Source organism: Micropterus dolomieu, linkage group LG22 (genome assembly GCF_021292245.1).
Source record: "Micropterus dolomieu isolate WLL.071019.BEF.003 ecotype Adirondacks linkage group LG22, ASM2129224v1, whole genome shotgun sequence".
Taxonomy (NCBI): Eukaryota; Metazoa; Chordata; class Actinopteri; order Centrarchiformes; family Centrarchidae; genus Micropterus; species Micropterus dolomieu.
In genome coordinates, this window is record NC_060171.1 from 14,413,448 (window position 1) to 14,437,194 (window position 23,747).

General features: G+C 39.0%; 3 protein-coding genes across 3 annotated transcripts; all 3 read left to right on the top strand.

The window, feature by feature from the left end:
- Nucleotides 1–81: 81 nt before the first annotated feature.
- Nucleotides 82–3,110, top strand: rsl24d1 (ribosomal L24 domain containing 1). The gene is made up of 6 exons (XM_046037291.1): nt 82–238; nt 1,660–1,773; nt 1,853–1,925; nt 2,026–2,089; nt 2,217–2,302; nt 2,692–3,110. The coding sequence occupies exons 1-6, from the start codon at nt 158–160 to the stop codon at nt 2,766–2,768; spliced, it is 495 nt and encodes a 164-aa protein (XP_045893247.1). The 5' UTR covers nt 82–157; the 3' UTR covers nt 2,769–3,110.
- Nucleotides 3,111–3,975: 865 nt separating this feature from the next.
- On the top strand, nt 3,976–6,041 carry arpp19b (cAMP-regulated phosphoprotein 19b). The gene is made up of 3 exons (XM_046037292.1): nt 3,976–4,198; nt 4,699–4,821; nt 4,914–6,041. Exons 1-3 carry the CDS (start codon nt 4,154–4,156, stop codon nt 5,082–5,084), a joined length of 339 nt encoding a protein of 112 aa, XP_045893248.1. The 5' UTR covers nt 3,976–4,153; the 3' UTR covers nt 5,085–6,041.
- A 1,556-nt stretch (nt 6,042–7,597) lies between these two features.
- Nucleotides 7,598–23,738, top strand: LOC123961666 (unconventional myosin-Va-like). The gene is made up of 40 exons (XM_046037212.1): nt 7,598–7,836; nt 8,213–8,323; nt 8,932–9,103; nt 9,369–9,513; nt 9,608–9,764; nt 9,852–9,995; nt 10,401–10,482; nt 10,613–10,720; nt 10,848–10,954; nt 11,091–11,356; nt 11,450–11,531; nt 11,619–11,759; nt 11,901–12,026; nt 12,812–12,895; nt 13,133–13,258; nt 13,530–13,627; nt 13,741–13,827; nt 13,941–14,049; nt 14,161–14,372; nt 14,474–14,630; nt 15,485–15,724; nt 15,875–16,123; nt 16,655–16,748; nt 16,839–16,981; nt 17,280–17,393; nt 18,050–18,184; nt 18,298–18,354; nt 18,540–18,767; nt 18,893–18,960; nt 19,047–19,121; nt 19,208–19,406; nt 19,701–19,794; nt 19,898–20,041; nt 20,140–20,294; nt 20,372–20,461; nt 20,557–20,707; nt 20,806–21,085; nt 22,216–22,390; nt 22,478–22,558; nt 22,666–23,738. The coding sequence occupies exons 1-40, from the start codon at nt 7,810–7,812 to the stop codon at nt 22,816–22,818; spliced, it is 5,466 nt and encodes a 1,821-aa protein (XP_045893168.1). The 5' UTR covers nt 7,598–7,809; the 3' UTR covers nt 22,819–23,738.
- Nucleotides 23,739–23,747: the final 9 nt, after the last annotated feature.

Consider the following 23,747-nt stretch of genomic DNA (forward strand, 5'->3'; position numbering starts at 1 on the left):
ACTTTTACATATAATTTTGAACTTTTACGTCAGTGTATCAGAAAGTCCAGCAGGGGGCAGCACATCTCCAACAGGAGCTTCAGCTGACAGGGACGAAGAAGAAGAAGGGACGGTCTTGTTTTTGTCAGTCGTCGAGCGCAGCACCTCTGCTGTGAAAATGCGTATCGAAAAGTGTTATTTCTGCTCGGGGCCAGTGTACCCTGGACATGGAGCGATGTTTGTACGCAACGACTGTAAGGTATGATACTGTCTTTTTGCCTGAACAATCCTGTAACTTGAACAACTGCTCGTGTTTGGCTGTCAATGTTGGCACGTTAGCAAGCTGGCTAATGTTAGCTTGCTAACTTAACGTGTTGTATTCACTCACGTGGGATGAAGACAGGGTTTTGGATTTTTAATAGCTGGCAGACTGTAAAAAAAACCCTCAAACGTGTGAATTCTGTAGTTCACTGATCCACAACTTGAAATTGAAGCAGGTAACGTTAACGTTGATTTTATAATTTGTGAAGTGAAATCCAAGCTACCGTTGATGAGAATCAAATTGATGAAAAGCCCCGACATTTAACTGGCAGGGCCTCAGTGTCGGGTTGTGGATTAAATGCGCCCTCTGAAGGTGTGCTGTGAAAACAGCACTGCGGGCAAATCATAAACAGTCCCACAGTCTTGCTTCTGAAAACCATAACATCTCTGTGGCGCTTCTAATATTGACTGTCTCGGTGACCTTTTTCAACTTTAAAAGGGTTATTCAAGGGATAATTTTATTTGTATGTATTTATTTTAATCCTTTTTTTTTACATTGTGATGTTATGATACTTAGTAGTACATGACATTTTAGTTAGTAATGTTGCTAATAACCTAAACTTATGTTTACTTTTTATGAATTTTATTACAGAATTGTAAACCATTTTTTTTCTTGCATTCATAATTATGTTTACGCTGGAAACCCATAGTGTAAACCATGTACAACTTTGAAGATACTGTATTTAACGCAGTGTCGGCATACTAATAAAGCATATTTGAATTCGGAAAAATTTGTATGTCGATTAAAAAAGGAGCTGCGGTATAAATATAGCTGTTTATAAACCTTTGTATTATATAGCTTTTTGAGGCTCATACTGATTTAGAGTTGTTTATTTTACAAATCTGATGCAATAAATGGTCTTTTACAAAAAGACATTTTTTTTTTTTAAAACAATCCCTTAAACTTTGTTACTGAACAACTCTGACAAAGATGTACTGAGGCATTTTACAGTAGAAATATAAACATGCTCGGTCTGTCTGTTCTCTCTGATGGAAAGACTATTTAATGGAAACAGACTGTTTTGTAAACTACCTCTGACACACCTTCGACATTTCTTCAGATGCAGTTTGTTGTTATGTACTGGACCACATGAATGCCTATACCAGCGTATCTGTGGTAATCTTTGATTGGTTGAGATACTGGCCGTTATAAATAATTATGTATAAAGATGGAGAGCTTGTAACATTTAACCCTAAATATTAAACTTTTGCACCTTAACTCTGTAGAACTTTGCAATTACAAAATTCCAAATACATTTTGTCTTCCTGCCAAGAAAACTGCTTTACAGGTCTGCATTGTTTTTCTTCTTGAGTTAAACCCTAAATTATTTGTTTTTCTGTCTTTTTAAATAAATGCAGACTTTCAGATTCTGCAGATCAAAATGCATCAAGAACTTCAAGAAGAAGCGTAACCCAAGAAAGACAAGATGGACCAAAGCATTCAGAAAGGCATCAGGAAAGGAGTTGACAGTGGTGAGAGTATATAAAATGCTATCACATTATCAATAATTTGTTTTACTGTTGCCGATCTAACAAACATCCTCTCTTTCAGGATAATGCTTTGGAGTTCGAGAAACGCAGAAATATACCTGTTAAATATAACAGGGAGCTGTGGGACAAGACAGGTAATGTACACATTTATTTCTCACATGTACATGGTGTGAAAATGTGCAGTCATTTGATTTTTGAACTGGCAAAAAAAAATGTTACTTCAAATTTCTACAGTGGAGGCAATGAAGCGGGTGGAGGAAATAAAACTGAAACGACAGGCAAGATTTATCATGAACAGGTGAGCGATCATTCTTGGGCATATCGTTTACAGCTGTCATCTAATGTTTTTATATAACATGGTATTGACAGGATTAAGAAATCTGTGTTTTTTACTCACCTTTACGTTTTTTGTCTCCAATTTATAGATTAAAGAAGGGCAAACAGTTGGAGAAAGAAGAGGCCATCACCGAAGTGAAGAAAAATATTCACCTTATCAAAGCACCACATGCAGGTAAGAATTATTTGCGTCTCCAAATAGCCAAGTTATACAAGAATTGTAAAATAATGTGCAAGGAATTTTAATTGTTGACATATTTTAATCCATGAAAGAGGTACAGACCAGTGTGACAACAGGCTTACTGTTCAGAAGAAGACAATGCACCTTCATACACTGAACATACTATAAACAATGTACACATAATAATGAAAATAAGATTAGTTTTGTGCCTATCACTAGAGATGGGCAGCAATTTGAATGAAACTTCTATTTTTATGTATTTTTTTATTAAGAAGAAAATCCAGTTGCTGACGGAATAAATATAATACTGCATAAAGAATGTCCTTGAAATTAGTCTGTAATATCAGCGTTGTTCACATTTTGCCTTTGTTTGATTTTTACAGGAAAGGCCAAACAAATGGAAGAAAAAATGGTGCAGAAGTTACAAGAGGATGTGGACATGGGGGATGAAGATAATTAATCTTGTACCTCCGGGGGTTTGTTTGTGCAATGAAACTCGAGAGCAAGTTGACCTTGACTTATATAGTACTTCTGTTTTGGAATTAAAATTTCTAAATGGCTGATGATGGACACAGTAATGCATTCAGTTTTAAATTGCTCTGCAAGGACTGAAAGCATTGACCAAACAAAGATCTGCCTCCAAAGCTGCAGCAATTTACCACACGTGTCCCAGATATTTTCTTGCGTGTTATTTCGGACTGTTAAGATTCACTCTATCCTTTTGCATAGTTTAATGTATAACCGTAATGCAGAAAATTATAAAAGGTTACCAACAAAAAATTAATAAACATCTTTTGGGTAATTTTCTTATTTTGTTTCTTATTTTCTGTAACATTAACCCCACTACAACGTTTGCTAAATTAAAAGCAAAGATGCTAACCATAAGCTATTTTACTTTTGTTATATGTGGATTTTTGCTGAAAACCCTTTAATTTGCAATGGGTATTGTTAGTATGAAGAACATTATAGAGGAAGAGATGGTTAGCTGCACTCCACACAAATATATATATATATATATATATAAGTATGATGTAAGCACCTCATGTAGCATAAGCCATGTTCATTTCTACAACTGTCACTCATTCAACCAAAAATACTCCATAACAGACAACATTTAAGCCACAAAATGAATATACATTTAAAAGTTTATCAAACCATTTTACTTCCCTTTCTATAGAGAGAAATGTGGCTTAAGATGATTTGACTAGTGTGAAAAGATGGTTTGACTGGCTTTTACCACCTATAACAACATAAACTTGAGAGATGTTATACAAGACTACAATTAATGCTATGAAAAATAATAAATATCTCCCAGGCCCAAAGAAGTACATCTAAAAAATATTCAGAAGAATCTGCTAACAATTTAGACTATACTGAAGAGTTTTACTGCGTGTATGGAAAGTATTAACTGTTAATTTCTCTATGCGAAGTGTTCATATTGGAAGACGCTCGATTTTTATAATTCCAACATATTAAAGATGTTATGCAGATGGAGATTTTGTGTTCGTGCACTTTCAAAGAATAAAGACGTGAATTAATAACTGAGCATATTCATATATTATCCAAATATACATTATAGAAGTACATTTATCAAAGCTTGACATAATATTTTTGATCCCAGTAGACAGTATATAAAGATAAATACAGTTCATTGTCCCAGTCTCTGTCACATCTGCATCTCTGGGATCGATTCACCGGCCTGTTGCTGGACAGGTTGTGCGTGACAGGCTGCTGCCCTCGCCCGCCTAGTCGCTGCCAGTACCACCTTTTCATGTTCTAGTGGAGCTGGTTGAACGGTCACATCCACAGCTTTGTGAGCAGAACAGGGATTCAATACACACAACTATGTCCGAGGAGGCTGACGGAACAAGGACTTCAGAGGAACAGCAGGTAAATTGTAGCGACGAACTGCAAATTTCAGTAGTTAGCCAGTGCTGCTAGCACGTCGAATCTGTTAAATTAGCAGGTAGCTAGTTAGCCTATAGCAACTTATGGCTAACGTAATCAATGATGCTACCGCCAAGTAATTAGCTACCAGCGTTTGTTGGTAAAAAAAAAAGATAGAAGAAAAAAACCCTGTTGTTTGGGGACCAAAGATTATGTTTCCACAATCTCTTGTAAATTGATTGATAGCTTAACGTTAGCTATCATGCTAAGTTAAATGCAACATTTATGCTAGTGCAAACATCAGTTGGAGTTTCCCTCATGGCGGCGTCTGCAAATTACGAAACAAATGGTATCCATACTAATGTTAGCTGTCACTGCTGCTGTAGTCAGATTAAATATTGCTGTTTCATGCTAATGTCATGCAATTTTAATAAATTCCAGTTTTTCTCCCTCAAGTCAGCTGGGTGCATTTATCTTCCATACACTCGGTGCTCTTTCAACAGGAAATGGAGGACAAAGTAGTCAGTCCAGAGAAAGCAGAGGAGGCCAAACTGAAGGCCAGGTATCCTAATCTTGGAGCGAAACCTGGAGGCTCAGACCTACTCAGGAAAAGACTTCAGAAGGGGGTGCGTTTCATATCTAAACTTGGCTAGGTATTCATTTTGTACAGAATGTGTTTTACAATATTCTCACTTTGCACTTTTTTTTGTTTGTCCAGCCCAAGTATTTTGATTCTGGTGACTACAACATGGCTAAGGCAAAAATGAAGAACAAACAGTTGCTATCAGCCCCAACAGAGAAGACTGAAATCACAGGGGGGCACATCCCGACACCACAGGACCTGCCTCAAAGAAAAACTTCAATTGTGGCCAGCAAGCTGGCAGGTTGATGGTTTTATGTTTTGTTACCATTCCAACTCCCACTGCATATCTACCTGCTGTTTAATTTTTTTTGTTGATTTCTCACCTTCATATGTATTATCTAAGAACAAGTTATGTACCAAGCCAAATTCTTGAGGGGGGGGAAAAAAAACAGACACTGAATTGGCAGTGACTTGAATACAAAAAAGTAGTAGCTGAAAATGTTTCTCAAGATCTTAAAAAAAGACTGAATAGTATCGATTTATGAACATGATATCACACTCCTTAATATGAATGGATGTTTGTGCTATCTTATTTTCACTTTTAAGGATATATGCCTCCACGCTGATTAAACAGTAGCTGAAGAGCCTTCACAGAGGATCTGTTTTCATCACCACAAATTAATGTTGTTGTTAATCTATGTTACTATGTCAATAACAAAAACACTTACAAAATACTTACAAGTTATGACTACAGACAGAAGATATTATCGGTTTGCATTGATGTATGTGTAAAGTAAAAGAGGACTCACCTGCTCATATGGAGGCATGTCTCTTTAAATAGTGAAAAGTGAAGTAATCCTGCTTTGTTTTTTTCTAATTGTGTCCCTTCCTCTCTCTGTAAAGCTGTTTGATTCTGTGCTTTCATAGTACTGAAGATTAGATCACACACACTTTGTAGCCACTTGTATTTTACTTCATGTTAGTGACATTGGTTCGCAAAGACTTGCTGCTCGTCTCCATCTCATCCTGACCTCTAAAATGGCCTTAAAAGTAACAAACCGTTGTTTCTCTTGAGCAATATTTGCTCCCTCGGTGAGAATCTTAGTTGTGAATTTTGCCTGACAATGTCCATCACTGTCTGACTGGAATCACTTAGGATTTTATGAGAAGAAACTCCCTTGACATGTCTGGAGTGTGCATGTGCATTTACCATGCAGTCACACTGTGCCATTTGTTTTGTAAATAAAATAGTTTTGCATAATATCTTACCAGTACACTTATTCAGTTGAATGTGTCCTTGATTTTATTTGTACACTCAGATGTTACTAAATAACAAAACTACATGTACTAAAGAGAGCCCAGTTTGTTGTACACAAGTAGAAGTCTAAGAGGATAAAAAATATGCATTCATCCATTGTGTCCTGGAGGAAGACAAGTGTGCCTGTTGTTGTATTTTCATAATATGTTAGCCACTACTTATTAAAATATTCACATTAATATTGTTAAGGGGTATTTAGATTGAATCTATTACAACATTTAAGGTCACCACAAGTGGTGTAAATTAAGTTTCTCAAATGGAAGTTCTCAAGTCTTACTAACTCAAAAATAAAGTCTACTTACTACAGTACTTGAGTGGGACCTTCTCCCAGCTAGCGAGGGAAGAGGGAATGTCTATCCAGTATTTAAAATTTTAAGGAGAAAAATTAAATGGTAAGGAAATGGGTAAACTATTTACATTTTAGTACTCAGGATAAACAACCCATAATTATATAATGTTTAAAGAAAAGGGAAATGGGACAAATGGATATTGTGAAAATGAGAGGTTAAATTTAAACTGACGTTAAAATCCACTAACTGAATCTAAAATTCATCTTATTTATGTTGGAGGGCTAAGATTTTTTTTCTTTTATCCTTATTGTAGTTCATATTAATTTCATAATAAACATAGCTAGGTATACTGCATGCTGGTTACCAACAAGTCTCAAAACGCATTTTTTTATACAGCAATACTAACGTTTTATGTTGGTGTATGTATGAAATTGTGATTAACTACAATGATGATAAGTTCAGTCCTCTAACATCCCCTTTCCCTTTAAATTTTCATTCCTGGTAAAATTCTCATCAAGACATCATGACCAGTGTAAGAAAATTAGGCAATGTGGTGTGAATTTTCATCCCCGGTATCAATGATGCAGATGTTGTATCATCGCAGTAATTTTGACCAGTGGCTGAATGCAACTAAGTATATTTAATTAACAAGTCTGAGGTACTTGTTCTTTACCTGAGCATTGTGTTTTCATGCCACTTCTGCTACTTCACAAAAGTAAATTTGCGTTTGTCTCCACTACAATTATTTCCCAGCTTTAGTTTTTGCACACAAAACATATTGTGCTTAAAAAGAAATCATTTTATGTAAGATCTCTAACTACCCAAAAGTATATACAAGTAGCCTACAGCTGAAACTACTGATTGAAGTTAATTGACAGAAAATTAATTGTCAACTATTTTTGTCAGTCATTTAACAATGATTTAAAATGTTTTAATAGTTTTGAAGTCTGGACTATTGGTTGGACAAAACAATCATTGTGAAGGTTTCACTTTGGGCCACGGGTACCGGCATTTGTAACAATTTATTTTTACAAACCAGACAATGGAGTAAGTAAGATCTTGAATGCAGGACCTTTACCCGTGATGGAGTATTTTTACAGATAGTACTAGTAGTAGGCTACTTTTACTTTACTTAAACACCACCAGGTTTCTCTTCAGGCGGTGAGAGCCAGACGTTTTAATAAGGACTTTGAGTGTATTGGCCGCTGGGAGGCACGCAAAACCCACGAGAGCAAAACATGTCGGGGCCATAGACTGTCAGGGCACGCGCAGCTGAGTGACAACTGTTGAGCAGCAGTTGAATCCTCCTCCCGGCAGAACGCAGGAGAGGAGCTCGGAAGAGTTCGGGTTTTTGTGCTCTGAAAAGTCAATAAAATGCTTAATCGGGTCTCTTTCTGAGGGCTCACTGGGCGACTTGTAAGACATGGCAGCGTCTGAACTTTACTCTAAGGTAGGCTATGGATTGAATTAGTTTAAGTTAGGTTGTCCAGCTCATTCAATGGTTTTCTTAAGCTAACGTTAGTGAACTTTTCGTTAATTATATCTGTCAAGAATAGTGGTTTGCTAGCGACAGTCACGTTTAGGTGTTTACTGAACAACTTTTAGGGTTTTCAAATCTCAATTTATTGTTTTTTTATGTCTGACACCTAAAATACCCCGTGTCCATCTACGTTACGCATGACTGCTGTCTGCTAACTTCAAGTAAAGTAAAGCAACGCTGCCATCGTTTTCGAGGTGCATGTCATGTCTGTTTTGCTGTAGTTTTGTAAAATACTGTGTTACTGTAAGAGCTGTGGCTCTGACCCGGTTTCCCCCCTGTCCATCAGTATGCCCGTGTATGGCTCCCAGATGCAGCAGAAGTGTGGAAGTCAGCAGAGCTTATCAAAGATTACACTCCTGGCGACCTGACGCTGACTCTGCAGCTGGAGGATGGCACGGTGAGACAAGCAAATGACACACACACACACACACACACACACACAGTGAGAGGCACTGAGGTGGAAATGGGCGTGTGATGTTCTGTCAGAGAGCCATACACACATTTTTCTGCAAGAACACTGGCAATGGAGCCTCATAAATCTCTTGTGTGCTGTGGGATTATTCAAGACAGCTGTGATGTTTGGTAAATGCACATAGATTCTCAGCAACACAAACACCTTGTGCCTCTTTATGCAGCTCTGCACAGCTTTGAATACAAGAAGCCAGTATAATTTCTAGGGTTCAAAATTGAAGGACTGATCGATGGAAATGTATAAACTGTGTGGCTGAAATTGTTTGGCTCATTGCTGTTGCTACCTGCAGCTGTGATGTCAAGTTTGGGCATGCACTTCTGGTATGGAAATGAGGCCTAAGAATTATCATGAGTGAACATGAACAAGGCAAGCACAGTGTTTTCCAGTTAGCTCCAACGTGAAGTAGAAGTGATGCTAAGATTTTTTTGCTTAACCATCTATTTTTGCTTTTTTTCCAGTGGTGGTCCTAACTTCAGTAGTTTTCTTAATGCTCATACTTAGGTACTTACAGCTAACTTCTTGTGTCTTTCTAGGTGGTGGAACACAAAATCGACCCCCGAACCAACAACCTGCCACCACTAAGAAACCCTAACATCCTTGTGGGGGAAAATGACCTCACAGCTCTCAGTTACCTCCACGAGCCTGCAGTGCTACACAACCTTAAAGTGCGCTTTATCGACTCCAGGTTGATTTACACTTACTGTGGTAATGAGCTTCATCTCCTCTGACTCACACTATCACTATAGACTTTGGAGCCCAGCTCACTGGACACTCTGACATAATCTACAGTACATTATGCTGAATGTGGCACACTGCTCTTAAAGGAGCACATGCTAAAGTGAATTTTGGATAGATAATGTATACAAAACGATTACATTCAGGGTGCACTGTTCATTAATTTGAATCCATGTCAGATAACATGCACGGCCATTGTTTCAGTAGAGTGAATTTTTCTTCATGTGGTAATTAGGAATTGTCCTGGTTGCCATTAATCCTTATGAGAGCCTGCCCTTCTATGAACCTGACATCATCAAAGCCTACAGTGGGCAGAACATGGGAGACATGGACCCCCATATATTTGCAGTAGCAGAGGAAGCATACAAACAGATGGCCAGGTTTGAAATTAAATCTTAATTTCCTTTTATGCTGATACTCTAAATACGTTTAAACTGATATTTGGTTTGGATCTCTTCCCATATTGTCGCACAGAGATGAAAGAAACCAGTCCATCATAGTAAGTGGTGAATCGGGAGCTGGCAAAACTGTCTCTGCTAAGTACGCTATGCGTTACTTTGCCACAGTCAGCAGCTCCTCTGGTGAGGCCAATGTTGAGGAGAGAGTCCTTGCCTCCAACCCCATCATGGAGGTAACATTTAATACTACAGGGAAAAAATTATTAGTAAAATTATGAAAAGACAGAGGTTACTGAGAGCCTTCTATGTGTTTCTTTTAGGCCCTTGGGAATGCCAAGACAACAAGGAATGACAATAGCAGTCGCTTTGGGAAGTACATTGAGATTGGGTTTGACAAGAAGCATTGTATAATTGGGGCTAACATGAGAACCTACTTACTGGAAAAGTCTAGAGTTGTGTTTCAGGTAAATTTCACTGGTATGGATTAAACCTGCATGTATTTAGGTGACTACCTACTTAAAATGTAGCTCTGTACATCTTCTCTTTTTCTCATTGCAGGTAAATGATTTAAAACACTCACTCCCGTGCATGTAACATGTAGCATGTGTATATCTCTGCAACATAATAACAAACAACATAAACCGAGCACAGTTAAACCTTGCTCTTGACTCAGAAAGATGGCCACATATTGGGTTTTATTATCTAACTGTCTGTTTTCAAGACAGAATTTCATGATTTCATTTTAAGTCTGGGTTTAGCAATGTGCTGGCAGTTCATGCATGCACCTACAGTTCAGCTTTACTGAATGTATTTGCAGTACTTGTGCAATTTACCTGGTTCCCATTTTACATCTGGTTGCACTACTTTAGGCCCATGGAGAAAGGAACTACCATATATTCTACCAGCTGTGTGCCTCTTCACATTTACCAGAGTTTAAAGCCTTCAAGTTAGGTATGAGAGTCACTAAAAGATCAACTGTCATTTGAGGAGGATTTAGAAACAGTTAAAAACATTCAGTTGCAACAGCAGTTCTAACAGAGAATCTAATTAGTAAAATTTTGTTTATGAATAATGTTTGAAGGTTGCGCAGATGACTTCCACTGTACTAACCAGGGTCAGAGCCCAGTCATAGATGGAGTGAATGATGCCAAAGAAATGCGCAACACCAGGCGGGCTTTCTCCCTGTTAGGTTAGTGTTGGTTACATTTCAGTGCGGTTTGCTTTTACATGTTGAATTTACAGTACTGTACATACACATGTTTTGTTTCTGGGTTGCCTGAGATGATTGATAATCATTTATTCTATTTTCATTGTAGGGATCAATGAAAGTGATCAAATGGCAATTTACCAAATTGTGGCAGCTATTCTCCATCTTAGCAATGTGGATGTGAAAGATCAGTCATCAGACAGAAGCAGCATCTTGGTAAACACTGATTACCCTTGGACACAACAAAAGAGTATCTTGTGTTGTATTTTGGGTTCATTGTGTGTCTGAATGTTGTATTGAGGATGTGTAGATCTTTACATGTATAAGATCATTGTTGTTCATGTGTTTGCAGCCAGATGATGTCAACCTGATGGTGTTTTGTGAGTTGATGGGGGTACCCTGTGAAGAAATGGCCCACTGGTTATGTCACAGGAAACTCAAGACGACCACAGAAACCTTTGTCAAGTCTTTCTCCAAAATGAATGCAGTCAATGGCCGAGATGCCTTAGCCAAACACATCTATGCCAGACTCTTCAGCTGGATTGTGGGCAGTATTAACTGTGCCTTAAAATCTACAGTGAAACAACACTCGTTCATTGGTGTACTCGACATTTACGGGTATGTTTTCATCTCCGGGTGTGTGGTTTTTCCATTTGTATTCCCTGGATGACCAGACATGTTGTTTTAATTTAAACATGTGCTTTTCTTAAGGTTTGAAACATTTGATGTCAACAGCTTTGAACAGTTTTGCATCAATTATGCCAATGAGAAGCTACAACAACAGTTCAACCTGGTATGCGTCTTTTCCTGCTGAATGTGTTTAGTTTGTAGTCAAAACATACAGTACACATAAATCATGTTCAGCTATCACTCCCTCCAGCATGTATTCAAACTGGAGCAAGAGGAGTACATGAAAGAGGAGATCCCTTGGACATTGATTGACTTCTACGATAACCAGCCGTGCATTAATCTCATCGAGGCCAAGCTGGGTATCCTGGACCTTCTGGATGAGGAATGCAAGGTAAAATGCCAGTTTTATTTTATTTTTAAACCAAAATTCTGTTGAACTACTTTCCACTAAAGGAATCTCCACCACGCCATATTTGGAGGTTATGAGTAAGGCCATGACTAACTTATGTGTCAGCTCTTCCTCTTTCCATAGATGCCCAAAGGCTCTGATGACACATGGGCCCAGAAACTGTACAACACCCTCCTGAAGCAAAATGCTCACTTTGATAAACCCAGGTTATCAAATACAGCTTTCATCATTCACCACTTTGCTGACAAGGTAAAACACAGTTGTATGTCATATGCTGAGGAGAGATTGTGTCTCAGTGGTCAGCAGATGGATGGATGAATGACTCATGTTTTCCTATCAAGAATACCAAGAGGGTCAAGTGTGAAATTGTAATAACTTTGTCTGCTAAATGTACCTTAACCTCAAGTGTTTGGTGATTCTATTAGAGCAGCACTTATCTCTATAAACAGATATCTGTTTATGAATGCAGAATCTGTAGGCAAGGGACAAGATTTTGGTATCAGAAGTGTTCTGGTTAGTTGTCTGTAGTCTAAGTCATGTAGTCCGGTGGTATTAACCAATCAAGTTTGACCTGGCTTTGGTTGCACAGTTTGTGTGGAGAGTAAAAAAAGGCGGAACGCATTGGCCTTAATGGAATCTCAGAATCCATCAGCTATCATCGGACATAAATTTAGCTCTTTATCAATCTCAGCCCTTCAGATTAGCTTTATATTAGCTTTTAAAAAATTGCATTTAATTCATCACCAGACAATAGCCAATGGGTTCTGATATTCCTAATCAGATTGTAAACAATTACTGGCATACGGAAGAGGAAGTCTTTGCCCGGATATCTGGTATCCGGATATCCGCTGGCTACATTGGAAGCCCTAAAACATTGGTCATTGCCCCCATAGGCTAAATCATCATCAGATGATAGCCGATGGGTTTCCGAGTTTGGAGCAGTACTAATCAGTCTACTTCAGACTCTGAATGATGAATATGAACTTTACTCTTTGAGTTAAAGAACACTGTGTGACCTGATCCTTTGTGCCTAGGTGGAGTACCAGTGTCAAGGTTTCCTGGAGAAAAACAAGGACACTGTCAATGAGGAGCAGATAAATGTGCTGAAAAGGAGCAAGGTGAACAGTTTATAAATAGTTTATTATATTTTCACATCCATGTCTCTCTCAGTTAGGCAGTCTTTGTGGCTGTCAAAGATATTAAATGTCAACACCTCCTCCCTGTGGGCACACACCCTAGAATTGTTCAACCACAACTATTGGAGGAAATGCACTCACTTTTTCAATTTCAGATTGAAAACACTGCCATCTGCTGTTTAATAATAACTTTGTATTTTTTCTCTGTGATCTTTTCAGGTTGATTTGCTGCTGAAGCTGTTTGAGGATGACGACAAGGCAACAAGTTCTACTAGCAAAAATACCAGTGTCGTTGGAAGGGCTGGTCAGGCTCAGAGGGATAATAAGAAGACTGTTGGACTGCAGGTACGAGCATAAAGAGCAGGCAACATTTGGTTTGTCGTACAGTTAACATTTCTCATCGTCATGAAAAACCTTGGGGTAGAATGCATCATCTAAAAACAATTATGTGGTTTTGGAAAATTATATTTTAATGTTTTCCTCGGCTGGTCAGGTTTAGTTGCTTTTAAGGAAATAAATAACTACCAAAAAAGGTACAGTTGGATAATTTTTAAGTGATTATCAATCAAAATATGATGTTTTTTACAATTGATTTAATTCCATACCTTTTACTCAGTTTCGACAGTCTCTGCATTTGCTGATGGACACACTAAATGCTACAACTCCTCACTACGTACGCTGCATCAAGCCAAATGACCAAAAAGCTTCATTCACGTGAGGATGATGATTTCACTGTACTGTTTCACACAATTATCTGCAACAAGCACACATGAACGAATAGTACACTCGTCTTTGTAACTGGCGTATGTATGTTATCTTTCATAAAGCTTGGACCCTGTGAGGGCAGTGCAGCAGCTTCGAGCGTGTGGCATCCTCGAGACAATCCGGATCTCAGCAGCGGGCTTCCCATCTAGGTAGCATATCAGCAACAGCATCTGAACCAGAGTACACGACCACGGGCTGTTGGACCCATAAATATATGTTTATAATACATATCCAACTTGACTTATTTATATGAATATTGTAGATGGACCTATCAGGAATTCTTCAATCGTTATCGGGTCCTGATGAAGCAAAAGGACGTGCTTCCTGATAGAAAACAAACCTGCAAAAATCTCCTGGAAAAACTTATAAGGGTATGGGTATTGTGTAAAAGCATTCCCATAATGTAAATAACAAAATGAAAGTAATTTTCACTGACCCTCTAAAATATTACACATTATTATATTTGCCTGTTATGTTCCTAGGACCACGATAAGTATCAGTTTGGCAAAACCAAGATCTTCTTCAGGGCGGGTCAGGTGGCTTACCTGGAGAAGCTGCGTTCTGACAAGCTGCGTATGGCTTGTGTCCGCATCCAGAAGACTATCCGCTGCTGGCTGGCTCGCAAAAAGTACTTGAGGATGAGGGAATCTGCTGTCACCATACAGAGACATGTACGGGGTCACCAGGCACGCTGGTGAGTGGAGATGTTAAACAACAGCAGAATAAGAAGGAAGGGTTATCAACGCCTAGCTGCTCTAGCATATTTCCTATATGTTTTGTTTTTTCTCCTGTCAGTTATGTGAAGTTCCTGCGAAGAACCAGAGCAGCTGTTGTCATTCAGCGGAATGTACGTATGTGGGTGACCAGGAGACGCTACCAGCAACAGCGCTCTGCAGCTATCACTATTCAGTGCTTCTTGAGGGTCTACATGGCTAAAAAGCAGTACTACAAGGTAATCTTGCTAAAGACGTTGAGACAGTAAATGCATATTATTCCTACGAAGGTCTTCTTTTACTGTAAGTCAAAATGAGATTATTTTCCAAAAAGTAACATCAGCCTTGATTTTAGCTTGCCTGCTGAGTATTTGCGGGTGTTTTTTTTTTTTAGTTTGAAAGGGTTTTAAAGGGAATTCTTTTCCAAGTAGATAGTTGAATACTATAATAAAAAAAACAGGTGCCAGGAATTGGTGCCCCTTATAATATGGAAAATTTCCCAGCTCAAAGGAAGCACAGATGTGCCAAGTTCCGGTGGTAACATTGTTGAGGCAGTGAGGCCTTAGCTGCACACAGAATACACCAGATTGTTTTGCACTTCCTAAAACTTTATTGCTGTTTAGGGTTCTTAATCTTAAAGTAATATTAATAGAGACTGACAATATTTGTACTTTGCTGACCTCATTTACACTCTTAAATAAAAAGTATAGAACAAACATTTTAATTGGAATTACATTGCTAGGCAACAGCTTGGGTCCATGTTTACTTTCAGCTGATGTCATTGACACACTCTGCAACAGGAAATCAGCTGCAACATTTTGAATGTTTGCATTTAAAACTGTGAATTGGTCAGGCAACAGTTAGGTTATGTAGCACTGAAACATGTGGTGTTAATGCAATTTATTTTATAAAAAATGTGTATAAAGTATAATAATAGAAAAGAATACAATCATCAAGTTGAAGAAAAAATCCAAAATGTTGTACACAAAGCACCTGGATTTTCACCATACCTCTTCTTAACACTAAACGCAGGTCTTTTCATTACCATTTCACTTATTAACTTGACATTATATATTTCTTTTTATTTTCACAGTTGATGTTTGAGCAAAAGGCTGTGGTCATCCAGAAATGGGTGAAAGGCTGGCTGGCTAGACAGTATTATAAACGCACCGTGGCAGCTATCATCCTGCTGCAGAGCTGTGTACGCCGCATAAGGGCCAAGAAGGAATTAAAGAAGCTGAAAGTGGAGGCGCGCTCTGTGGAGCACTTCAAGAAGCTCAACATTGGCATGGAGAACAAGATTTTGCAGTTGCAGCACAAGATAAATGAGCAGGTAAGCATGGATATCTAGTTTTGTCTGTGTTAGGCAGTTGTTTATTCTGAAATCTACCATAAGAAAAATAAACAGTTTGTGGAGAAATATTGGGTCATTGGGAGTTGTTGTGTCACATGCACAGCATGTGTGTGTGTTCTCCCCCCGCAGCATAAAGAAAACAGAGAGCTCAGTGAGAGGCTGAATGTGGTGGAGAAGACCTGGACTGTAGAGAGAGAAAAAAAGAGCAGAGAGATTGAAGACCTACGTAGATCAGAGCAAGAGGCAAGAGCCAAGGCAGAGACTCTTCCCTCATTGCTGGAGCAACTCTCCTTCCTTCAGCACGAGCTGGAAAACACCAGCAGAGAGAAACAAGACCTGGAAGAGCAGACAAAGATCTACAAGGAGCAGACGGAACAAGTAAGCCTACAACACTTCATCTAAATGTATCCAACTCGAGTGCCTGGCAACTTAACTAGAATGTTCTACATGGCGCTCTTTCTTTAATGATCCTGAATGGTAATAGGTAGGATTAATGACATAGCATTGGTGGTGATACTTAAGTACAGGCGTTTGCTTCTACTGCCGGCTGTGTGATCTCATTACTTTCTGCTGCTTTAAGTTGCATGCTCATTTGTTTATAGACTTTTAAGTTTGCTTGTCTATATCTATATAGTCTATATCTATATGTCTATATAATATTCAAGAAAGAACAAAATAGTCTTATATTTGGACTTAAAGTGTCATAAATCAACTATGGTGGCCAATGGAGTATAATGATAGAATTTACTGGTAAATATTTGAGTTACAGAAGGACATAATGAAATGCTAAATGGCAATTCATGAAATTAGAACATTATTTGCTCACTTTTGTTAGTTTATAGAACCTTAAGCCTTAATGAAAATTAATAAAGACGAAGAACGCATGATTTTGTCCTCTCTCACAATCAGGTGGTGGAAGAGCTTAATATGAAGAACAGCTTGTTGAGCAGCGAGAAAGATGAACTGAACAAACTAATCCTGGATCAAGCCCAACTGTTAACAGGTACTGAGCAGTTCACCTCAAACAACCACAGTCCTTAAGTAATGGCTGCATTTAGGATTAATAAATAAACCAAACTGATTTTTTCCCCAGATATTAAAACTAACGTCATGAATACAGAACAGATGGAGAAAGACTTGGCTGAAGAGCGCACTCGCTACCAAAGTCTGCTGAGTGAACACCTGCATCTGGAGGAGCGGCATAGAGACCTGATGGAAGAGATGAATCTAAGCATTGTGAGGAACACTTTGTTTGGCATCACAGTGTTGAAATTGTAACAGTAGTTATCACTGTATCATGTTGAGAAGTTGTGCTAAACGTTTGACAGGGTGATAATGGCTTAGAGAGTACACAGAAACCAGTTACCTGAACCAACCGAATATAACTACAAATTATATGTATGTATGAGTGCATATATGTGACATTAGAAAATGTTGTCTCGTGTTTGGAACAAGTTTAGGTCTGGCTGCTTAGTCCTTCAGTAATGTGTGTTTTTTTTGTTTTGTTTTTTTTTTCTTCTCTACCTGTAACCAGAGCTCAAGCAAATCTGGTCACAAGAAGACAGACTCCAACTATAGCAGTAATTCATCTGAGTTTAGTCAGAGCTTAGGCTCTACTGAGGGAGAAGACAGCTCGGTACAAACAGAGGTAATGCAGAAAACTACACAATGTCACAGTGCATATCTGAATTGCCTGAAAGTGTTATTCTGCCAAAAATTTATGCATCCTGTATACACTTAAAGTGGTGGCTATAAAACATTAGGATTTTCTTTTTGACAAAGAGTAGCTGCTGTGTGGTATAAACACAATTCGTTACAAGGAACTCTAGGTTTCATGGTGGAAAAACGTTTGCCGTGGTGGGACAAAATGGTGTCATCTGCTAACTACTAACTTAAGCAGCTTTACTGATGTGTCAGTTACAGTGTTGACATTCTCACGATAAAATGATTGCTGTGAATAGTCAGATTACAAGGTGTATGATTGGTTACGAGATTTTCCTAATTACCTGGAATTATATAATTTCTTTCATAGTAAGGTTGCTATTGAGAAAGATATATATGGCAGCCTACAGCAAACATTTTATTAGTGCCATAGGAAAAGGAGGGAAATAGAGGCGCTTCCTTATGTGTGTTGATATTGGAGGTAATGAATTTACAGAGCACCTACAAGGAACTAGATTCTTGCTCCTTGGAACAGTTGTGGGGAAAAATGTCTGGCCTTGTCTGTGTTTTAATCCTATTAGTGCAGCATTCTAGATAGTTTGTGAAGGGATTCAACAACCAGTGCCTGCTCTGTTTTGTTAGGACAAGACCCAGTTGACAGTGGACCTGCCAGTCCTTCTGAAGCTCCAAAGAAAAGTTAAGGAACTGGAGCTGGAAAAACAGTCACTATGGCAGCAGCTGGATAAGAGAGAAGAAGCCCAACAGGAAAAGGCAAAAGTATGGACTTAAACATCAGTCATGTTTCTTAATAGAGACAGAGGAGTTATATCAATAAGTGATTAGTTATTTTTTGGTTGATATTTATGTCGTGTGTATATTCTTTTAAAAAGCAGGTGGAGGAGCAGAGAACTGTTGGCAGAGCAGAACTGGACCTGGAAACACTAAAGGTATGACTTGGTCAGGTCCATAAAAGGGATGTCCACAAAGAGTCATCATATTAATATACCTTTAAACAGTTTTCTATTCTAACTCACATTTGCATTGAAATACTCAACAATCAATAGAAACAAACCAATGCAATCCATTTGTAGCTGTTTAATTTGTTTATGTTTCTCTAAACGCCTTAATGCAGCGGCAAGAACTGGAGTCAGAGAACAAGAAGTTGAAGCAGGATCTAAATGAGCTGCGGAAGTCTCTGACCAATGAGAGTAGTAAACTTGCGCCCCCTGCCCCCGGCTCTAAACCCTACAACATACTGCTGGAGCAACTCAGTTCTTCAAATGAGGAGCTGGAGATGCGAAAGGAGGAAGTGCTGCTCCTCCGGTCACACATGGTCCGCCAAGAGGCTCTTAAACATAAGGTGAGAAACAACATTACATTGTTACATGAATTCCATTTAAGTGTTTTATTCACTGTTTTGCATGTAATGCAACAGACATCTGACAATGCCTAGATATAATTTATCCTGTATGAACTGACCTCTAGGACTCTGCACTCGGGGGAGGTGTGAAATTAGATCTTAGTGACAGTCCCTCATTTCAAAATGTTGGCAGGTAAGTCCACGTGTTTCCCACTCCAGTTTAAGTCCATCATGTGCTATAGTTAAGTGTTATTTAAATTGTGTGATGCTGTTCCTCAGGTCCGCTGACATCCATACACTGAATGAAGATGGAGAGCTGTGGCTGGCTTATGAAGGCTTGAAAGAGACCAATAGGTAATGAAATAAAATTGTGTAGTAGGATGGTACATATGAGCATGTTCATGCCATATGGAACTGAATGCTATCCCTCCATCCTCCAGACTTCTGGAGTGCCAGATGCAGGAGCACGAACGTGTTAACAATGAGAAGTGTAAGAAGCTGCTGGAGGAGGTGAACAAGTTGAAGAAAGAAAAAGATGAACAGCAGAAGCTGCTGGCGCAGAGCCTCAGCTTGCCCGAAGGTGCCCGCATTGGGGCGAGCCTGAACCACGAGATCACACGTCTCACAAATGAGAACCTGGTGGGTCCAGACTAGTCAGATATGTCACTCTACTTTTTATCGATGTATTATGACTTGTTATTATATTAATGCAGAGCTACTTCAAAATAAACAGTTAGATGTCTTTGTCTAATGTTGAATCTGTACCTTTGAAAAGTTGAAATGATTTAAGATTTTTTAAGAGTTTCCACAAGGGAAAAATTATTCTTACCATGTTGCTATTTACAGATCTTTCAAATTCACTGTAAAAGTGAACACTTCTGTGCTGTGTATAAAAGTTTGGTATTCACACTAATCAAGTATGTTTAATTTTAGGAACTCCTGGAGCAGCAAGAGAAACAAGACAAAACCATACGCAAGTTGAAAAAACAACTTAAACTTTACGTAAAGAAAGTTGAAGACTTTGAAGGTAATCGCATGGCATTGACTGTGTTCATATGGTTTATTTTCTGGAGGACATAAACACAGCATTCATCCTGTGATTCCTCATATTGTATCTCTTTCATGTTAAGCGAGTGCTCAACAGAAGAATAACGCCCCTGTGATGAACGCTCCTGTCAGAGCGGTGAACATCACCCGCAAGGAGAAAGAGTACCAGGGCATGTTGGAATACAGGCAGGGTGACGAGAGCCGCTTGCTTAAGAATGTGGTCACAGGCATGTTAAACCTGTTTTGTTCAAGCACATAATTCTCTCATAGATGGAAGAGATGCAGTATTTGTGGATTTTGCCTTGAAATGTTGTAATCTTCTCAGATCTGAAGCCTCGTGGTGTAGCAGTGAGCTTCATTCCCGGGCTTCCGGCTTACATCATCTTCATGTGCTTGCGATATGCTGACATTGTGAATGATGATCAGAGAGTCAGCACTCTGCTCAATTCCACCATCAGCAGCATCAAAGGGGTCATTAAGGTGTAGTATATTGCTTTGATCTGTGTAAAGAAAGTGATTGGTGTTTTATGTTGAATTAATTTTGACACTTTCTATAGAGGAGAGGGGATGATTTTGAGGTAGTGTCCTTCTGGCTGGCCAACACGTGCAGATTAATGCACTGTCTGAAGCAGTACAGTGGAGATGAGGTAAGCTCAGAAAGGCTTTGATGACAGAGTTATGTTTACAGTTGTACATATTCCATATTCAACCTGGATGTCTGTACAACATCTTTATGCTGTAGGTTGTCATGACGCAGAACACTGCCAAGCAGAATGAGCACTGCTTGACCAACTTTGAACTGTCAGAGTATCAGCAGGTTTTTGGTGACCTGGCCATCCAGATTTACCGTCAGCTCATCAAATGCGTGGAGGACATCCTGCAGCCCCTGATTGGTGAGGGGACGTAATCGCACCATATGCAATAGCTAACATTAGAAGCCTGACCATAATAGGACGGCATGAAATTTATTTTCCCTCAACTTGTGTCTTAGTGGCAAGTATGCTGGAGCATGAGGCCATCCAGGGTGTTTTAGGGTCCAAACCGACAGGCCTGAGGAAGAGAAGCACCAGTTTCCCACAGGGGGCTGTTACAGTGGAAGCCCTCCTGCAGCGTCTTGGTCTCTTCCACACCACCATGTGTCAGCATGGGATGGACTCAGACCTCATTAAACAGGTGGTCAAGCAGCAGTTTTACATCATCTGTGCGGTCACACTCAACCACCTGCTGCTGCGCAAGGACATGTGCTCCTGGAGTAAAGGCCTGCAGATCAGGTACAGCAGTGAATGGTCATTTGCCAATAGTTTTTACACTTTATGCAATGAAACATGAGAGGGACAGAAGCATATGGATCGAGGTAAATCGAATCTTGCCTACATCGAGCAAGCTTTATCGGCTATTATCTCAGACAGCTGCTGGTGTGATTGTTATAAAACCTGCAGACGTTTATGCATCTTCATAGATGGGTTTCTGGGCAACGCCATCACTGAGATGCGAGCACAACTAGGGGGCAGAAAGCAGCTTAGTCTTCGTGGCTTATCAGTTTATACGGCATATCTAGCAGCAGTGTTGGGCAAATTACTCACAAATTAGTATTGTGGCGTTGAAGATCTTATTCTGATGGAGATAATATTTTAAACTAAAGAAACCTCAGATAATGTGTTAAATGATTAGGCTTAATAAAAACACCAGGCACAGGGTTTATGTTTAGTGTTTTATTTGGTAAATAGTTTTATTGAACAACAGCAAAGTTACATTAAGCACAGAAAAAAAAATTAACGTTTTTATTTAAGCCTGTCAACAAATAGGCCTCTTTGTCCCATCTCATGCTCTCCCTCCAATCCTCCAGATACACTACTGTCTGTTACTATAGACAGGGTACAAAAATAATTTTAAAAATCTGCTGTAAATAAATAAATCCCTTTTATGTACTGGAAGTGCAATAAACCTGTAGGCAGAGCTTCTCAGTGCACGTTATTTTCTCAAGATTCATAAAAGGCATCGGGTCAGAGGAATGCCTTAAGAGAGGCTGGTTCCAGTTTGATGTGTTAATTCAGAATTTGATGTTTTTTAATTTGTTTTCTCATATCATTTCATTTATAGAATATTTGATTTCAAGACAATATTAAGGACTAGAAGCAGGTTTGAAATTTGGTTATGATGCACAAACATTTACAGCACGCAGGGTTTCGCAGACACATAAACACACACAACGTGATAGAACAACTGGATCATGGACAGTGAATGACATCTTGTCCATTTATATTTGATTAACTGCTACAATAGCAGTAAATTGTTTTCTTTGTCAACATCCACCATACTCTGGTTTCACAGAACAGCTGTCAGGTTGTGAGACAGTACCTTGGTTCAGTCTGAATTGTTTGTCCATCGCCTCTGGTTTCAGGTACAATGTCTGGCAGTTGGAGGAGTGGCTGGCGGAGAAGGATCTGGCATGCTGCGGTGCAAAGGAGACTCTGGAGCCTCTCGTACAGGCTGCACAGCTTCTACAGACCAAGAAGAAGACTGAGGCAGACGCCCAAGCTATTTGCACCATGTGCACCGCCCTCACCACAGCACAGGTCCATCATCAGTAAATGTTCAGCCTTCTTGATCTGTAGACATGGTGTGTTGCTAGTGCATCTGTCATTGTTTGTTTGTGTCAGCAGATTTTGAAAGTGTTGACCTTGTACACCCCAGTCATCGAATTTGAAGAGCGAGTGCCGACAACGTTCATCGCAACTATTAAAGTGAGTAGCTATGTGGACAGTGCAGTGCTCTTTTATACTCGGTGTTTAGTAATACTATATCAAACTTTTTTTGAAACTATATCTGCTTTTTTGTTTTTACATTTTAGAACCTTTTGAAAGACAGAGTTGAGTCGTCTACATTGATGATGGACACCAAGAAGATCTTTTCCATCACCCTCCCCTTCACACCCTCCTCAGTGGCTCTGGAAACCATCCAGATCCCTGCTAGCATCAATCTGGGCTTCCTCACCCGCATCTAGACCAGTGACCTCTGACACTTACTCTTTGTTTTCTTAGTTCTGTTTACCAGAGTAAAAACACCTAAGACTGTTTTTATGCCAACGTTTGTACCAGTTGTAATGTTTTTGTTTACATGCATCTGTTTACAGTATTAGCTTCTCAGCACTACATAGCCAAAGAGGTAATAACTATATGATCAGTGAATCTGCGAAAAAGTATTTTAAAGGTCACGTTGCCACCTAATGAAATGCTCATACGGGTGTTGATAGTATTTTGTGAATTCAGGGGTTCTTTAATGCATTCAGGGGTATGAAATTTTACTTTTCACATCAAAACATCTGCAAATTATGCCAATTTTCTAAATACTGGGATAGATAATCGCTTTATTTCTGTAACTTTATATTTCTGTAACTTCTAATGTCAGGCGATGGTATTACTGTCAGGACAAGTTGAACGAGCAGAAAATAATTCAAGTATGTATGTAACCAGTCTTAATGTTGTCGGCCATATTAAAGGCTGGCTTTAAAGTCAGATGGTTTAAATAAGTACTCAAAAACACTGCACAGAGTTTCACTACCTCAGGAGGGGTTGGAGGAGATGGATCATCTAGCTTTTCTTTGCCCCCAAGGAGTCCCCAAGAAAATGTACAAGATATTAATTATGTTTAGTATTATCTTTCTTGACACTTGACACAAGGTAAATTATACTGTACTCTAATTCTTATCTATTTGGGGGAAGAACTTTGGGAGAGACTTGACATGGAGTTTGGGGATCCTTGATTTTATTTGTATTCACCAAGCCATTCAGTTCTAACATGTTGTCTTTAATCCCTCCATGTTCCTGGCTGCTCTGTATTTTCAAATTCTGACCATATGAAAATGCCTTAAAATGCATAAATGATTAAGCTCTTGGCTTCAAGCTTCTCAGCTGTGCGCACCAGGAATGTGTC

What these genes read in the sequence shown, in the direction of transcription:
- rsl24d1 (XM_046037291.1), top strand. Translation starts at nt 158, where the DNA reads ATGCGTATCGAAAAGTGTTATTTCTGCTCGGGGCCAGTGTACCCTGGA. An exon ending in CAGGAAAGGAGTTGACAGTG is followed by an intron (nt 1,774 to 1,852) that starts GTGAGAGTATAT and finishes CCTCTCTTTCAG; the next exon opens with GATAATGCTTTGGAGTTCGA. An exon ending in GCAAGATTTATCATGAACAG is followed by an intron (nt 2,090 to 2,216) that starts GTGAGCGATCAT and finishes TCCAATTTATAG; the next exon opens with ATTAAAGAAGGGCAAACAGT.
- arpp19b (XM_046037292.1), top strand. Translation starts at nt 4,154, where the DNA reads ATGTCCGAGGAGGCTGACGGAACAAGGACTTCAGAGGAACAGCAG. An exon ending in GGACTTCAGAGGAACAGCAG is followed by an intron (nt 4,199 to 4,698) that starts GTAAATTGTAGC and finishes CTCTTTCAACAG; the next exon opens with GAAATGGAGGACAAAGTAGT. An exon ending in GGAAAAGACTTCAGAAGGGG is followed by an intron (nt 4,822 to 4,913) that starts GTGCGTTTCATA and finishes TTGTTTGTCCAG; the next exon opens with CCCAAGTATTTTGATTCTGG.
- LOC123961666 (XM_046037212.1), top strand. Translation starts at nt 7,810, where the DNA reads ATGGCAGCGTCTGAACTTTACTCTAAG. An exon ending in TCAAGCCCAACTGTTAACAG is followed by an intron (nt 16,749 to 16,838) that starts GTACTGAGCAGT and finishes TTTTTTCCCCAG; the next exon opens with ATATTAAAACTAACGTCATG. An exon ending in CCCAACAGGAAAAGGCAAAA is followed by an intron (nt 18,185 to 18,297) that starts GTATGGACTTAA and finishes TCTTTTAAAAAG; the next exon opens with CAGGTGGAGGAGCAGAGAAC.